General features: G+C 43.9%; 1 protein-coding gene across 2 annotated transcripts in view; it reads right to left on the bottom strand.

Annotated features, from left to right (window-relative positions):
* Positions 1 to 18,748, bottom strand: part of KCTD1 (potassium channel tetramerization domain containing 1) — a 90,019-nt gene that overhangs the window by 13,276 nt on the left and 57,995 nt on the right. For both annotated transcript variants that reach the window (XM_060121218.1, XM_060121217.1), the window contains exon 3: positions 8,037 to 8,181. In XM_060121218.1, the coding sequence (XP_059977201.1) occupies positions 8,037 to 8,181 (145 nt within the window). The remainder of the gene's footprint in view (positions 1 to 8,036; positions 8,182 to 18,748) is intronic.

Below are 18,748 nucleotides of genomic sequence, written 5' to 3'. Positions count from 1 at the left end.
CCCTGATTGAATGGTCACTCCTAGTACCATTAGTGGTGACTCAACCACATGTGTTTGCTAATGTGACGTAATATGAAGTACCCAACATCACTGGGGATGTATTCTCACCAAAATAGTTAACTTAACCCTATCAAGTCTTTAGATACAAGTTGCAGTTTACAGGAAATGAGAGGTTAGCGTAATGAGCTCACATGACAAAGCAACCAGACAAATCCAGATGGTGGGACATTGTGTAGGGCAAGTGGCCCACTCTCTTCAGCAAGTCAGCATCATATAAAAAGGGACTATGCTAGATAATAAAAGGAAGGGACATAAAATAACTAGGTTCATCGAGGTCTCGGATCAGATACCAGCTTGGAAAAACCACACAGAAGGGACTTTCCTGGTGGCTCAGTGGATAAGAATCTGCCTGCCAATGCAGGGCACAGGGGTTCAATCCCTGGTCCGGGAAGAACCCCCATGCCGCAGAGCAACTAAGCCCGTGCACCGCAACTACTGAGCTTGTGCTCTAGAGCCTGTGAGCCGCAACTACTGAGCCCGCATGTCACAACTACTGCAGTCCGCACGCCTAGAGCCTGTGCTCAACAAAAGAAGCCACCACAATGAGAAGCCTGCGCACTGCAAGGAAGAGTAGCCCCCGCTCACCACTAGAGAAAGCCTGTGCGCAGCAACAAACACCCAATGCAGCCAAAAATAAAATAAAAAATAAAGAATCCCTGGATCAAAAAAAAAAGACACATAGAAAGGACATTCTGGGGGTCAACCAGGGAAATCTGAATATGGTTGCAGTATTAGAGGAAATAAAATTTTATTAAAATGGAAAGGTAGAGATATTGTCTGAAATAAGCATAGCAAAAAGACCCAGAAGCCTATGCACTAAAGTTTTAACATCGGCAATCTCTGGGTGGTGGGAATATACTGTTGAAACTTTTCTTTTTGCTTGTCTATTTTTCCAGGTTTCCTACAACGTACATATACTTCTTCTGCAATATTAAAAGGTTATTAGAAATAACTAATAGACTTTTGAACTTAAGCCAGGGAGAGGTAAGCTGGAGGCTGTCTGCTAGCAAATTTTTCTTTATCTAAGAAGGGGAGACATCTATCCAGAGACCACAAAAGATGTTAGCAACATGCAGGCACTTACCAAAGGGGTTCAGAATAGAAGCCTAGAGAGGGGTAATTTTGTGGTTCCCCATCAAAAAAGGAACCAAAGCTCTGGACTCCTGATGTGCTGGGAACTCCAACTGTGTGCATGCGTGTGTATATGGGTGTGTGCACCCACACACGCCCATGCATGCCTGGGAGTGAGCAGAAAATAGAGCAACAATGAACAAATCAGTATAATTAGGGGTGAGGGGAAATGAAGGGAAGTTTTATTATTATCCATAATAAAACAAGGCAGAGAAGTTCTACAATCACTTATCTAGAGAACAGATTCCAACGCCTTTCAGTGGGAGCAGCGCACAAGCAGCTGCCACTTAAGTGGTGCTCTGAAGTATGAAATTACCTAAATTGCTAAATGGGTATCTAGCTCAGACAGCACATTTGCAGAACGAGATTTTCAGGGTCGTAGGATGCTGTGATTTCAAGGTTTCACGCATTTGCTCAACCCAGCATTAAATAGTTGGAGAGGGGAGCAGGTCATCAAGGAATGCTCTCCCTGCAAACCCAGTAAGAAAGATTCTCTCCACAAGCCAAATGCAGTGTCCCTTTTCCAAGGTCAGGAGATAAACTCTGCCAAGGAAGAAAGCACTATAGTGCTGCTCAGGGACGGGCAGACAGAGCCCATCTGTGTGCGCCCACGTTTGTGATTCGCACGGACTGCGGTGGATGCACCTCCATCATCACCTGTTCTTTGGCTGCTCTGCCAGGTTCCAGACTCCCTGTAATTTACAGCCTGTCTGTCACCCAGAGGTACTGTGGGAAACATTGCAGGGCCCTGGGATACGTGAGTTTCATGTGACATGCTTTTTGTCTTTTTCCCCAAGTGTGGGCTACAGTTAAAACCTTAGGCAGTTAAAGGGTGTGTTCTGTGCTTAGAGTTGATGAACAGCAGGTCTTTCAGAGCTCTGGAATCCCAAGGGAGCACCAAAGGTACAGAGAAGCACCCATCCCAATCCTAGCCAGGGATAGGGGGCTGGGGGTGGTGACTGGGTGAGTCCTCAAGGGATTGTCCTCTGGAATGGGCCACAGCTTATCTCCCATGCAGTTTTTCTCTCCCCAGCATCTAACCTGAATGTTCTTGGAGGAAAAATAATGCCTGCCACATTTAAATGTGTTTAAAACACCTAGCTCTGTTTCTGGAACATACTGCAACTAAAAACAAATGGCTATTATCATTTTCTGACTGTAATTCCCCATAAATTGTTTTATATTCCCTGGAGTCTGCATCTCTTTTTTTTTCTTTCTTCTTTTTTTTTTTTGCGGTACGCGGGCCTGTCACTGTTGTGGCCTCTCCCGTTGCGGAGCACAGGATCCGGACGCGCAGGCTCAGTGGCCATGGCTCACGGGCCCAGCCGCTCCGCGGCATGTGGGATCTTCCCGGACCAGGTCATGAACCCGTGTCCCCTACATCAGCAGGCGGACTCTCAACCACTGCACCACCAGGGAAGCCCTGCATCTCTTTTAATCATGGAAATTATAAGTTAATATATTACCCTGACAAGTAGCTTAGGATGATGATATTACATACATACATGTTTTATAATTTCCATTTAGTCCTATATGATTTTAAATGGAAGTGTAGTGCCTACTTATAGTTAGCTTCTGGTCTCCTATGATTCTTTTGACCTTTTTCGGCTGTGTTTAAATTAATTAATACTAAGTAATTATTACGTGTCCAGCACACAATGTCCTCTAGAAAAATCTAAAAATGATCCTGTTTGTGAGACTCTTACAAAGTAGTTAAAGGGTCAGGATATACATACAAAATATCCAAAGTTCAAATATAAGGAAGTATATGACCAGGTATGAATGAGAATCTGGTTTGAATGTGAGACTCACTTCATTCATTTACTCATCCATCCGTGTATTCATTCACTTATGCCACAGATATTTACATGTTACTCCGTGCAGGGCTGAGCCAGTGTGACAGACACTGCTGGCTGGCTTCCCCAATAGCTGTGCCCAACCCCTTAGCCTTTGCCCATTTCTCTCACTGTAGAGGTTGAAAAAAAAAATTCACTTTTTCAGCCTCTTTTGCAGCTAGGGGAGGCTCAGTTCTAGCCAATGAGATATAAAGAGAACCTGGGAATCTTCTGACAAGGACAAAGTCTTGTGAGTTATAAGCCTTCTGTCCCCTTTTCCTGCCTTGAATGAGGATGTGATGCCTGGAGCTGTGGCAGTCACCTTAAGACCCTGAGGTGACAAGCATGAGGCCAGAACGTCAACACTGAGGATGACAAAACAAAAAGAGAGAGTCCTGTCCTTGATACCATCACTGAGCAGATACCACTGCCAACAGCCATGGACCTCTGATTTCTTACATGAGAAAAATAAATCTCCATTAGTTTAAGGTGCTGTTGATTGGCTATTTCATCACTTGTAGCTGAAAGCATTTGCTAACATACAGCTGGGTACATAGCGCTAAACAACAGAGACAAATAATTACAAATACACTGTGTGTGACCACGGAGAAGCAGGGATACAGGCAAATCTAAGCTAGAGTAGGCACACGATGGCTTAGTGATGAATATGATGAGCCCTAAGTGACAAATTAAGGCCAGGGAAAGAGCAGCAGACAGAGTGGGCTGCTCTGAAGGGGAACAAGAAGATGGTGTGGCACATGTGTAGGTTAAGAGCCGGGTGAGGTAGGCAGGGCCTTGTGTGCTCTGACGGGGATGTGCTGCTTTGCTCGATGGACAAGGAATGGGAAACTCCTGCAGAGTTTGAAGCAGGAGCAAGTCGCTATACACGATGTTTTTTTAAAAGTGTCCCTTGGTGAGGGATGGGGTGGGAGATGGAGGAGTGGGAGAGAGAGGAGGGCATAACTATAAAAGGGCAACAGGAGGGATCCTGGCCATGATGGAAATGTTCTGTACCTTGACTGTGACAATGCTGACATCCCAGTTGTGAGGTTATAGTATAATTTTGCAAGATGTTACACTGGGGGGGAACTGGGTAACACAGGATCTCTCCATTATTTCTTACAGCTGCATGAGAACCCACCATGATCTCAAAATAAAAAGTTTAATGGAGGGCTTCCCTGGTGGCGCAGTGGTTAAGAGTCCGCCTGCCGATGCAGGGGACACGGGTTCGTGCCCCGGTCCGGGAAGATCCCACAGGCCGCGGAGCGGCTGGGCCCGTGAGCCATGGCCGCTGAGCCTGCGTGTCTGGAGCCTGTGCTCCGCAACGGGAGAGGCCACAACAGTGAGAGGCCCGCGTACCGCAAAAAAAAAAAAAAAAGTTTAATGGAAAGAAGTGTCTCCTGGTTTCAACATGGAGAGTGGATGAGAAGGGGTAAGGGTGGGAGACGGGACACCAATTTTGAAGGGACCCTGAGTCATCCAAAGAGTTGCCGGGCCTTGGACTAGGGAGGGGGGATGAGAGGGGTGAATTGATTCGAGAAGTATCCGGAGGGTACTCTAGGCAGAGCCACCGATGGATGGATGTGGGAGGGTAGGGCCTGGAGCAGGACGGTGGATTCTGGCATTTTCACTGAGATGGATAGGACGCAAGGGGAGAGGAGCGGGTTTCACGGTGCTGGCGGCGGGGAGGAGGCGGTGCCCCCCCGCCCCCCAGCTCCTGGGTGGGCAGCTCGTTTAAGGAGCCAGTGAACTATCCAGGTCACTGTTCTGAGTGGGCGTCTGGAAATGCAATCACCTTCAAATAGGACTAAAGGTGAAATTTCTCTCCTCCACCCACTTTCCCACTCCTAGTGCCTTCCTTCTAGGAAAACACCAGAGAGGAAGGAAACCTTGGCTCTCATTCTTTCAGCCCTTTCTCTACTCGCCGATTGCTCTCCCAGCCCTAACCCGGGAGCCAACGCCTGCCACCCGAGGCGCCGGGTCTGATGAGAGGCTGGGGTCCCAGCCGAAGCCCCGCCCACGCGCAGCAGGCCTCTCCCCCTCCCCCACTCCTTCCTTCCCTTCTGTGCCCAGTGCAGGACTCAGCCCCGCTTCGCATGTCCACGTAGGGCCTCTGCCTGCTTTCTAGAAGACTTCCCTCCGAGCTCCCGTCCGCTGCAGCTGGTGTGCGAAGCGGCCGGCTGTCAACTCTGCAGCTGGGGGTCCCTGCAGCGAGGGCCCCTCTGTCTAAACCCGTCGGCTCGCTCTGCCCTCGTGTCTAAGCAGGTGGGTCCCCAGCCCTAGACTGAGGGCTGCAGCCTGGAGAGTCCCCTGCGGCTTCTGCGGACGATGCTCGCAGATGAATGGCGTGGCACGAGGGGAAGGCAGGAAGGGGCAAGTAGAGAGAAGAGTGTATACGTTGAAGAGCATCCTTGAACACCGTCTAGGAAGGCGCCGTATTAGAGACTCGCAATACGTTTTCCTTCCTAAGTTGGAAGAGACCATCCTTGGTAAAGTTGCCGACTTTTGCATTTAGGAGCCACGTTGCACAAACCAACTTCCAATGTCTGTAAACCCTGGAATCCTGCTCAGCACTGTGAGAGGCCCGCTCTGAGAGGCCCCCGGAACCCCCAATTGGCTGGGGAGCAACAGAGTCACAAGAGTTCCTCCGATTCATTCCAGGGTTGCGGGGAACTGCACACACTCGATACAGTTATTATTCTCTTATTTTTCTGCCAAATGTATATTGTTTTCATGTAAGAGAAATGCGTACATGATATGACCCTTCTACACTCTCTTTTCCATATGGCTAGTCATCCTTGGCCCATACCCTACAGGTCAAAGCCCTGAAGGAGAGGATGGATGAGAGCCCCCCCGAACCCCTATTAATTTGGGATCTATTCTTCTAGATCTTTTTCTATCTATTTACACATACATACCCATACGTTTTTACATAAATAGAAACATACTATACATATTCTGCAACTTAATGCTTTCACTGAAAAAAATCTTGGTGATTTTTTCCCCCATACATCAACTAATCCACAGTATGAATAGTGTGTAATATTTGTAACCATCTGCCATTGTTGAACAGTTTTTGTGTCCAATTTTTACTATTACAAATATAATTATAATAAACATTCTGTGTACATATATTTTTGCATATTTATGTGTTACTTCTAGAAGATAAATTAATAGACATGGAATTGCTAAATGAAAACTAAATTAAAACTACCACTAAATTGTCCTCCAAAAATGTTTACTAGTTTTCACTCCCAACCACACTGTATGTTCCCCAATACTATATATTACCAATTTTTTCATCTTTGCCGATCTGATGGATAAAAGGGGGTATCTCATTTAAGTTTTGTTTCTTTGATACTAGAGAGATTGAATATCTTTTCAAATATTTATTGGCAATTTCTATTCTTTTCTTTGAGAAACTTTTGTTTACATTTTAAAATGTTTTCCATTGGGTTGTTTGAATGTTTCCTACAGATTTTTAGGAGCTCTTTTATGATGGATATTAATTTTTTGTTGCAAATATTTCAACTAGTCTGACACTTGTCTTTTATTTGTATATGGTGTCTTTAGTTCAACAATTTTTTTCTTTTTTTAAGGATGGCTTCTGGGTAGTAAGTCTTGCTTAAGTAGACTGCCTCACTGCCTGAAAATTATACTTTTGGAAATTCCTTTTTATTTTCTTCCAATACTTTTTATAGCTTTAATTTTTATGTTTATTCCTGGAATTTTGGTGACCTTATGACAGAGATAGGGCTCTGGCTTTACATTTTTTCCAAAGGTCTTAGTGCCAATTGTCTCACTGCCAATTACAGACTATTCCTTTCTTTTCCCACCGATTTGAAATACCACCTTTATAATATATCAAATTCCTACATACACACACATCTGTCTCCAAACCCTGTTTTTCTCCATTGATCTATGTGTATAATTTAGCCCTGTCAGGATCACACTTTCTAATCACTGTAGCGCTATAGTATGTTGTGATGTGTGGTAGGACACATCCACTATTGCCCACCATTACTATCACCACCAAATATTTTTTAGCTCTTCTTAAGCATTCTTTTCTTCTACACAAACTTTACAAATGGGTCATATTTCCTTTAAAAAATTTGTGACTTAAATGGGTTTGCACTGAATGTATAAGTTAATTTGGGCATAGCTGACATCTTTACAATATTGAAGCTTCCCAACCAGGAACAGAGAATGTCTCTTCATCTATTCAATTCTTGTTTTAAACTTGTATGTAGAGATCTGCAGTTTTCTTAATCAGGCTTTGCATGTTTCTTAAGTTTATTCCTGGGTGTTATAATTTTTGTTGTTACTGTTAGTGGTACATTTTCCCATTACATTTTATAATTGGCTTTTGCTCTTCTATCGGTAAGCTATTGATTTTACCATATTGACCCTGAATGTGGATGCTTTAATGAGTTCTTTATTAGTTGTAATAGTATTTAATTGATCCTTTAGAATCTCCTATTTAGAGAAGTATTAACAGTTGCAAAGATAACATTTTTGTATACACCCTTCTAATATTAACATTTTCTATTCGTTCTTGTCTAATTTCATTGCCTAGAGTTGCCAGCACCATGTAGGACTAACTTTAACACTTGTTAGTAACTTTAAAAGGGAACGCTTCTAAAATTTCACTGGTAAGTATAATTCTTCCTTTAAATTTCTGGGAGAAAAAGTCTTTATTAAGCTAAGGAGGTTTCCTTTTATTCTCTACCTAAGACTTGTCAGAAATAAGCTTTGAATTTAACCAACTTATTTTCAATCTATTAAAATGAGTTGTAATTCTATTCTTCACATAAAAGCTGTCCTCTTTCGGCCATGTAAAACTTTAATGACCATATACTCTATTTCATTAAGACAGTATAACCACGTCAGAAACCTCTGATGCCATTAGAGTTGGTGTATGTTAAAAACGTAGAACTGGAAATATTTTTTAGAGCATATCAAAACAAAGCACATATTTATGCTGTTGGTAATTTAATATGAATCCCTCACCTTGAAATCATCAGGAATGAGGAGTTTTGATGTTCGTAGAAAATTCAAGATATATCTGAACATCTGTCCATCTCTGTCAATGAAATAGTGCTGTTTGAGACTGTCCAAAACAATGGGCTCTGTACCATCAAAAAGTCTTCCGATTCTGTGATAGGAAAGAGGGAACAGTGAAGACAATTAGAATCAATTGTTCGGCCGCTAAGACTGAGAGCTACTGTTTTGTGTCACTGTCAAAGGTAGCACTTTTGAAGATGGCAGTCCGGGAAAATCACCCACTAAGTAGTTATGGCTCTCTGAGAAATACTGGCCCCTGCTTGATAAATATCTCAAGACCAGACAATTCAAAATAGTCTCAGCCTTTCTCAAGTAAATTCTATTATTCAATGTCTTTTGCCTGTAAAGAAGATGTCCTGACATGGTGATTATGGCTAAGTGCTTTCATTGTAATGGAAGATCATGTCTTTCCCTCTGTGTTACTTAAAACAACCCTCTCTGCCATTATAATATATATATATATATATATATATACACACACACATATATATACACATATATATGTATATATATAATTGCTCCAAAGTGTCTTTTAAACAGATTCTACAAAAAAAGCAATTTTGTTTTTAAGAAATCTGTTTTCTGAGCTTTCCCTACCCATGACTCCCAAATTTTCTAAAAATAAAGCAATGCCTATATGCTAACATCTACATTTAATTATAAAAAACAATAATTGAGAATATCACTCATCTAAGAGAATATGTTTTCCATTAACAATATGCAGTCTAGTTTCCTAGGTCTCAGCAAAAATCATCTGTAACAGCCAGGAATCGTTATAAAATATAAACATTTGACCACCCAAAAAGTATGACCTAGTGCTAAAACATAAGTGGCTATGGGTAATTTTTAAAAACAGGAATCTATAATATGTTTTTCCTCTTTACAGTTAACATTTGAAAAGTGTGCTACAGTTAAAGCATTTTGTATCCATTATCATTTATCTCTTTAAGGAAGGCTGAAACTATACACTTCAGTATATACTCAGTTAATAGAAAGCAGTCACATCTATAGTATGAACAGGTAGAGTGTTGGCTAATGACAAATAAATATCCTGTATCAGAAAATAGAATTTACACACTTGAAATCTCTTCCTTTGCCAAGAGGTGCATTTGATTTTCATGAACAGTGTAGGCAGGAAAATGGTTCCATTTTTTAAGAAAAGATTTTGTAGAACTCATAACAAGTCTCTCTCTGATTTGGAACACCACTTGATTGCTTTGATGATGATTTTGATTTGAAGATGATTTTGAAATTTTCTAATCTTATTGTTGAAATGGGACAGATGTAATGGTAAATCGACAATTCCATCCCTCTTCAAATACAACAAACCAACCAACAAATAGGAAAGCTGCTCCCTTCCCTCCCCAAAAAGAAAGACTTGTGAATCTGTTTCAATAACAATCTTTGAAAGATAATTAGAAAACTCATGTCCTACCTGAAGGTAGTAAGCGCAAAGAAGAAAGCAACTAATTAGTCAGATCGTATTTTTAAAACTCAATGTATTTCTCTCAACTACTATTTTCATCCAACTTTCCACGAACTGAGGGTGATCATCAAGGGTGTAGGTTACAACCATCCTGGGATTCTTGCACCACATGCTACCTTGTCATTCATTTCTCATAAACACATCAATCAAATGGTAGACTATAGAAAGAAGAGGCAGCGAAACTAAAACACATTTTGTCACGCATTTATACGGTTTCCAGGACAGTTTGGTGCAGGATGGGAAAGAATAAGACTTCTTTGCCTATGATGAAAACATTCTACTCTTCACTGTTAACGATAAATTTACAGTTGACAGGGGAAGAAAAGGGAACTATATTTATTAAGTGTTTTCCAGATAACTTACACTCACCTAAGCACTTTATGTATGCAACAAATCCATTATCCTCCTTTTAAGATGAAGAAATAGGCTCAAAATGATGAGTAACTTGCCCAACTAGTTAAGTAGCATTGGGGGATTTGGGCACAGTCTGTTTGATCTTAAAGGGGCCTCCCTACAATGATTGGAATGAAAAGAATTACCACTGCTGAATGAAAGCTTTCGGTCTAGAGTTTTCATTTCTACCTCACATTTGTTCAGCAAGAGTTTTTTTTTTTTTTTTTTTTGCGGTATGCGGGCCTTTCACTGTTGTGGCCTCTCCAGTTGCAGAGCACAGTCATCCAGACGCGCAGGCTCAGCGGCCATGGCTCACGGGCCCAGCCGCTCCGCGGCACGTGGGATCTTCCCGGACCGGGGCACGAACCCGCGTCCCCTGCATCGGCAGGCGGAATCCCAACCACTGCGCCACCAGGGAAGCCCCAGAAAGAGTTTTATAATGAAATCCAAGCGTGTACAATGATTATTTTTGTGGCCTGAAGTAAATTAATATCAAAGATTACAAGTCACTTCACTAATGAGATGAAAAGTAAATATTTTATTCCTAAATAAATCCCAGGCTTTTAATTTTTAAATACTCAATTTCAAAATCTAGACTTGGAAGGTCGCCAGCACAGAATGAGTGATTAAATAAATCTTCACGGGCTTCCCTGGTGGCGCAGTGGTTGAGAGTCCGCCTGCCGATGCAGGGGGACACGGGCTTGTGCCCCGGTCCGGGAAGATCCCACATGCCGCGGAGCGGCTGGGCCCGTGAGCCATGGCCGCTGGGCCTGCGCGTCCGGAGCCTGTGCTCCGCAACGGGAGAGGCCACAACAGTGAGAGGCTCGCGTACCACAATCAATCAATCAATCAATCAATCAATCAATCAATATCTTCACGGAGTGAATGGGTAAAGCAGTGACTGAGTGAGGAGGGGAATGAGGCTCCGCCAGTTACTAGCTGTAATCTGGGTAAATCAACTTCTCTGCGTCTCCATTTCTTTTATAAAGGTACCCTTTTTCTCAGGGTTGATGAAAAATACAGAAAGAGTCATGGCATGCTCAAAAAGCACACAGCAAAAGCAAGTACCCCAAAGGAGCAAACGAAAACTACAATGTCTACGAAAACAGTTCTTAGAAGCCTGCGGGCACTGTAGGGAACAGGACTGAAGGAGTAAAAGGAAGAATCTTGGCTTAAGTGTACTGATACAGACCTTTCCAAGACAGGAGAAACGTGTTGTGTAAGCGGCTTTTAGGATACCATCAAAACAAAACAAACAAAACCCACCTCCAGCAGACACGGGAAATTGCGCATAGTTGCAATCAGAAGCGCCTTCAGATCTGACTTGGATGACATAGGAAAAGAGGCAAAGGAAAGAGGAGGGATATCTGAAAGAAGACCCAGCGCGGGTGGGGTGGGTGGGTGGGGTGGGGGCGGGGGGGAGCAGGGAGGTGACTGCGACCTCTGGGCGAGGCAGTGGGAAAAATGGAGTCTGTAGGTGGAATCATTCAAGACGAAAGGGGGTGAGAAGCTGGAAGGACTGGACTCCCCGCGTTAGATGAGAAACCCACCGAAGCCCCGGAACCTGCGTTGGCCCGGAACCTTCGCTTCGAGCTTGCGCCAGGCTGGGGAGGACGCGCTCTGCGGACCAGAAGGTGGGAAGGGCGTGGCCTGAAATTGGTGGGAAAACCCTCCCGCCTTCTGCGCCGGGCGGAAGGAGCTGGAGAGGAGGAGGACGGCGGGATCGGGAAGGAAGAACCCGTGGCCACATGAATGCACATTCCTGGCTGCGGTGAAAGGCCCCTGTGAGAAGAAAGAGTCCCTGCGTTTGGGTCAACAAAGGTTTAAAGTAATAAAAAGAGACACTGCTGCAGATTTTTGCTAACTTTAAAAAGAGGAGGTTTTGAATTTGTGAAAACAATGCGGAAAAACAGGGTGGTGCCAGTGATCGTAAAATGGGGTCCTGGGTCGGTTTCGAGATTGAATGTGCTGTGGAAAAGCATTGTTTGGCTAAGCAAATAGAGGGGAACATCGACACAGGCTGTATTTCTTGTGGACATATGAATGGAGTTACAAATCAACTGCAGTGACTTGTAAACTCTGGTGCCTGAAAACTATGTGGAACTGATTACAGTTTGCTAACCTTGGAGAACATTCCTGTTTTTCAACTGACCAAGACCAAGCTTGCTACGGATGATGTACAGCTGCTTTTTTTTTTTTTTTTAACACTCATTGAACCAAGTGGCAATGCAGGGAAAAACTTCCTTCCACAAGTTTATTTTTTTGACATTTATTTTCTAACATTCTACTCTGGACAGTTTCAAACTTTATGCCAAAGCAGAGAAAATAATATAATGAACCCCCATGTGTCCACCCAGCTTCTAAAGCTATCAATTCTTGTCCAGTCTTGTTTCACCTGTACCTCTATGCCTCCCTCTCCCCCTCTGGAGTTTCTAAGTAAATTGCAAACACACTATCTTTTTTTTTTTTTTTTTTTTTTTGCGGTACGCGGGCCTCTCACTGTTGTGGCCTCTCCCGTTGCGGAGCACAGGCTCCGGACGCGCAGGCTCAGCGGTCATGGCTCACGGGCCCAGCTGCTCCGCAGCATGTGGGATCTTCCCGGACCGGGGCACGAACCCGTGTCCCCTGAATCGGCAGGCGGACTCTCAACCACTGCGCCACCAGGGAACCCCCATACTATCATTTTTATCTGCAAATATTTCATTAATTAAAAGAATTATAAAGGTTCACTAAAAAAATGCATTAACAGATATTAAAATACATTCCTCTTTTTTGCTTTTTAGTATTAACTCTGTTGACTACGTTTGTTTATGGTGGAAATAATGCAGCCCAAATCTCCAAGGAAATAAAGCTCCTTTTGGTGGAAAGTTAGTCTGCTTCCTCACTGTGGCTCCCCCTCTCCCTGGCATTAAAGAATGGTCTTAAATAAAAGAGAATATAAGGATAGGACCTGACTTACCTGGCTTAGTGTGAATCAATCACTGAGAATTTTTTCTTGTGTAGTCATTCATTTAGAGGACCTGGTTTCTCTAATTTACCGTGACTCAGTTCCTTAGGAATTTCTCTTTCCTTTTTTATTGTGTAGTCATTCAGTTATTCATCCATTCTTTCCACCAATATTCACTCAACCTGGCCATGTGAAATACAGGGGACGCAGTGGAGAATAAGCCACACTCTTGACTTTTGTGGAATTTAACAGTCTGTGGGGCTGGGAATTGCAGGTCAAGTGCAGTGTGATTGAGTGTACCAGTGGGTATGCAGAGTGGGCTATGGGAGTACACAGGGAAGAAAAAGGAAGTCCACTGGAGAACCTGAATGATATGCAGAAGTTGGCCAAGTACAGGGGTGGGAGGTAAGGTTAGATAAGAAAGGAGAGGGGTAGGGAAGATACAAAGGCTTGAAGCTGGAAAAAAACAGACATGTGATTACTCTCCACTGGGGCCAACTGAAAAATGAGGCTGGGGCAGCAGAAATCAGCTTAAGTCAGATCACAAAGAGCTGTGTAAGCCAGGTCAAGGAGTTTGGATTTGTTCTGAGGGCGATGGGGACTGATGTCAGGCTACGCTCTCAGCGATGTTAAGGAGAAGAGCTCCTTTAGAAGTGAGACAATCAAAACACTTTATCTGAAATCACAGCTCCTCACAGATGCAGCTTGTAACTTATCCAAGTCCTGCCTCCTTTGCTTTGCTTTCGACTGTGTCATTTGTATAGAGCAGTGCTTCTTAACCCTGGCTGCACAATGGAATCACCTGGGGACCTTTTAAAAAATACAGATGCCCAGTGCCACATATTCTGATGTAATTATTGGTCGGGCTTGGGACCCAAGCATCTGCATCTCTTAATAAGCTCCCCAAGGAAGTCTAATGAACAGCTGAGTTGAGAACCAGTGCAAAGGCGGATGAGCAGAGACACTAGAGAGGAGCAAGTCGACGTCGTCGACTGGAGATGCTCTCAGTTAGTCATTCTGTCACTCTGAACTGTCACAGCACTTTTTCTTAAATAGCCAACCACACTTTTAGAGGTGACAATCTCCAGGATGGCCTAGATCAACGTCCCGTTTTACAAATGGAGAAATGTAATGCTCTAGGATGCACAGCTGGCCAGACAGAGAGCTGGCTATAAACCCTCCATGCTGCCCCTGGGGGGATGGACAGAAGACGGTCACATTGAAGCCCATGGAGGACACCCTCCCACGAGTCCACCAATCAGTAGGATGTTACTTTTCTTAAAAATCTGATTTACAGAGTACTTTTCTATTGAATAATTTTGTTTTCAGAAGCACTTGTGGCTTCATACTTTTTCATGTCTACTAACTCAAGTTAGTAGATTGCCAACCAAGTTTCTGTCCTAATATATATACCTAAGGAAGATGGTGAATGAGGTAGAGGGCTGGGTGAAGGTGTGTGTGTTTGTGTTGTGCAGTTGCGTGTGCGTGTGTGTGTGTGTGTGTGTCTGTGTTTGTAGGTGTGGGTACATAAACGAGAGGTGTGTGGGGAGCTGTCACTGCAGTGGAACCTGGACTCGGAACAGCAGGGAAGGAAGGAGATGGGGACAGAAAAGTCAGCATTGCAACCAGTGGGTCCCTTTCCCTCCTTTCTGCTGAGATGGGAGAGGAAGGATACAAAATGGGTGGAAGGGAAGAGAAGTGCTAGGTTGATATCTCAAACTTTTTGAAATGTGAGGGTTCAATGTTGTATTCTGTTTTTGCATATATATATATTTAAATTTATTTATATTTTTGGCTGCGTTGGGTCTTCGTTGCTGAGCGCGGGCCTTTCTCTAGTTGCGGCGAGCAGGGTCTTCTCTTGTTGCAGAGCATGGGCTCTAGGCGCGCACGCTCTAGGCGCATGCCGCGTAGTTGCAGCACGCAGGCTCAGTAGTCGTGGCGCACGGGCTTAGTTGCTCCGTGGCATGTGGGATCTTCCCGGACCAGGGATTGAGCCCGTGTCTGCTGCATTGGCAGGCGGATTCCTAACCACTGTGCCACCAGGGAAGTCCAACCATATATTTTTAAATGTCCATAATAAAAAGTTTTTCTTAAAAAAAGGGGGAGATTGGGGCTTCCTGCAGGAGGCAACCCTCTGCTGGGTCTTCAGGATCACCAGGTGTAAGGGGAAGGGCACAGGGCCTTGGAGAAGGGATTTCAGGCAAGAAAGAGCCTGTTGGGTGAGGTGGGCAACACCAACAAGTGAGAAGCATCTCTCTCAAAGGGTCAACCTGAGCAGAGCATGTGAGGGCACAAGAGCTTGGCCGTGGTGCCTTCGGTAATATCTCGGAAGCCCCTGGATGTTCAGCTCTGACTCACAGGCCTGGGTTGGAATCCTGGCTTTACCATCTTCAGGACCAAATCAGTTTGAGTTTTGATTTCTTCATCTAAGGAATGGGATAATACCCTGTCCAAAGAATTCTTACGAGGAATAAATGGATGTCTAATACGAGCCACATTTACCGAGTGCTCCACATGCAGGGCACAGTACTGAGCCTTCACAACAACTCTGCTAGGTAGACACCATCACCCTCGTTTTACAGGTGAAGGCACTGCAGCCAGTCCACCAGCGCTGAGGCAGTGGGACTGCAGAGCCCAGCTCAGGGCCACTCCCTTACTGCCCAGTGGTCGCTCTGCCTCTCGGTTAAGCCTGGGCTCCGTAAATGTTGACAGATTTTCATCCTTTGGAGATGACATGCAATGCCCAAACAGAATCCGATGGTATATAAAATCCTGTTGTGCATCTTAAATCGGAAGACTTTTTATTTCCTTGGGCTGTGCCCCCGGGCATTCGGGATCTTAGTTCCCAGACCAGGGATCCAACTTGCGCCCCCTGTGGTGGAAGCACTGAGTCTTAACCACTGGACCACCAGGGAAGTCCCGGAAGACAACTTTTTACATCACCCGGTCCTGCTCTTTGGTTTGAGCAAGTGTCTGTTTTAAGATGATTTCTAGGGCAAAGGGCTACTTTTTAAGGTCAGTCCTGGATCAGAGCATCATGGTGTCCCATGGGAGCCCACTTTGGTATTTTCGGCTCCAGCGGTTTCTGTTTAGGCTTCCCCTTGCTTTCTCTGTGGGCAGGCAAGCCCGCACGTGTGCACCAGTCAGCCCCCCAGGTCACCCCCACTGCTCCCAATGGGCTGTTCTATATTTGGAGGTATTTGTGACGCACTCCTTTTTTCTCTTGACTTCAAACTCTAGAATATGTTTTCCATTTTACAGTAATAATTACTATTCAGAGAAAACATGTTATAAAACCTTTTTTGAGTTTGTGTTAGGCACTCTGCTAAAAACTCTATAGATTATCTGCTTTAATCCTCACAGCAACGGTAGAGTATTTACAGGTGATACTTCGATGTGAGTGATGGAGAAACTGAGGCGCAGAGCCACCAGGTCACTGCTGAACTATGCAGCCTCCCGTCCTGGAAGAGGGAGGGCCAGCCCAGCCTCGACACTGTCTCCGACTCTCAGTGTCCGTCTGTCCCAGAACACTTGCTCCTTTCCCACTCAGACACCTCCTGCCAACCTTTCTGCATCCTGCAGCTGCACTCCAGTTTTCTTGTTTCCAGTTTCTTGTTACATAAGCAAACTCTTTTGCATGTGTTCCCGTTTATTTTTTTGAATTTAACTTATTTTTGAGGGACTGTTCTTATTCCTGGGATTCTGAGTGTTAGCAGCCCCAGCTGTTGAAGGAGTGCCTTCCTATATGATGAAACATTCCTGACTCTTCCATTTGTGCCCTCAATCTCCCTCATAAATGGCATGAACGCAGCCCATCCCCGTGTGGCCCCACTCTCTCCACCATACTTTGAGGCTATCAGTAAAAACAGGATGTGGAACGGAGCCTGTCCCTATTTCCTCTGGTATCTTACTATCCCAGGCTGTTGGGACTGGCTTACAGGACGTCACAGCAGTCCTTTCAAATAAAATCATCCTATTAATTATATGACACTAGGAGAGGGCTAGGGCGAAGCCAGCTGTTTCTATTTTCAATTTAACAATTTTTTCCTACTTGTAATGGAGCCAGCAAAACAGAAGTTTACAGGGAAGTATTTACATATTTTGCTTAGTACCTAGAAGTGAAAAAACCAGAGGCTTCACACAGTGCTTAATATAAAAAGAAAGAACAAGAAAAATATAATTTACTTAAAGGCGAGGTAAATGCTTTTTGAAAACCTAACAGAAGATGTATGGAAGAAAGTAAGTGAATCTATACTGTCTCCTTTGTACCCCTATCCTGCTACACACACACACACACACACACACACACACACACACACACACACACACGTCACTACCAACACCATTCAAGAGTCTTATGAGTATCATTCAAATACTCAGGAGTATTGAAAGGTGGTTGGATGAATGAAAATGAATTATTCTGTCACTGTATGACTTCAGAGTGACTAGGAGGCTTAAAAGCACTTTCAGAAACCGGGCTTTTGAGTTTGAGATGACGAAGACAAAGGGAGGAGATTTAGCCCCAGGACTGTGAGTTATACCTCCTTAGAAGAAGGAAAGAAAGTTGCTAATTTGACAAGAGTCATGTTTACAGAGCTTCAGAAGGATCTACACATTTGAAAGAATATAAAAAATGTCCACCCTACCCTTTTGTTGGAAACACCGTCTAATTGCCTCTTCAAACCACAATGCACGTTGTACCTGGTTGGCTTTGTACTCTGAGAAGCGTAAGATTTCGAATTGATGTCGCAAGATTATTTACATAGTCACCAAATCAAAAGTGACATGTGAAAAATATGAAGTTTGTATCAGCTCGTGATTCAAAGACAACATTCTCGGGTGTGTGGGGTTGAGAAATAAGGAAAGTGGCTGTTCACAGCACCTGCCTTTGGCTGTACCACGGTCAACGATGTGCTGTCACAGGTGTGTGTCTTGTGCAACCGTCCACGCCCTTCTGGGGCTCAGGCTTGGTTTACCACAGTTTAAGAATTTACCCAAAGGCATCAAGCCAGTCCACACACTCGCTGGGCGGTGGGTGTATCTATCGATGTTTCTTCCCGTCCCTTCCAACAAAAACCAGAACCAAGCCCTGAGCTGCAAAACATTTGAAGAAACAAAAGTATCCCAGCTAATGACAAGAATTTCTCATGTTTCTTCTTCCTTTCTATGATCATATAGAGAACGGGACAGACTGCAGGAGTCATTTGATAACCATTTGCTTCCCCTGTCTTTTGTTCACATAACTTTTCATTTGCAAGTCCTGAGTGAAAGTACACTAAAGCCAAACTTCTTTTACAAATAACTACTTTCTCGAAGCTTTTGCATCTACATAAAGGATTACAGATGGGTTCTTCAAGAGCCTGTCAGGACGTGTGTTTGGAAATACAGACTGTGTCGTCACTGTTGGGTTTTTGTGATCGTCACAGATGTCTGCCAGAGTGGAGACCAGAGCTTCATTCACACTGATCATGGCTCCCCAGGTTTGCTTCGCTGTTATAACCTTTATTCCGGCCCATTTTAACGTGTCCAACAATTTTCTCTGAATTCCACCCTTCATGCCACCTTGTTCCTTCTGTAATGTATCATCAAGATGGTGATGTTGTGATGAAGAACCTCAAGTACCACTAAGATTATGGATCAGCAGGATACACTCAAAAGATCCTTCTTTTTTTCTTTGACATTAGCTCTCTTGCACCGCTTTGAGACTAGAAGGGTTTTCATTTTTCAGGTAAGCTCTGAAGCCCTCAGGATCTTCTAAGCTGTTTTTTTTTTAAAAAAAAAAAATCAATTTTTGGAGGGGTGGCAGGCACCTAGCCAAGCCCTAATGAGGCT

Source organism: Lagenorhynchus albirostris, chromosome 14, assembly GCF_949774975.1.
Source record: "Lagenorhynchus albirostris chromosome 14, mLagAlb1.1, whole genome shotgun sequence".
NCBI lineage: Eukaryota > Metazoa > Chordata > Mammalia > Artiodactyla > Delphinidae > Lagenorhynchus > Lagenorhynchus albirostris.
This window is presented reverse-complemented; position numbering and strand designations above follow the sequence as displayed.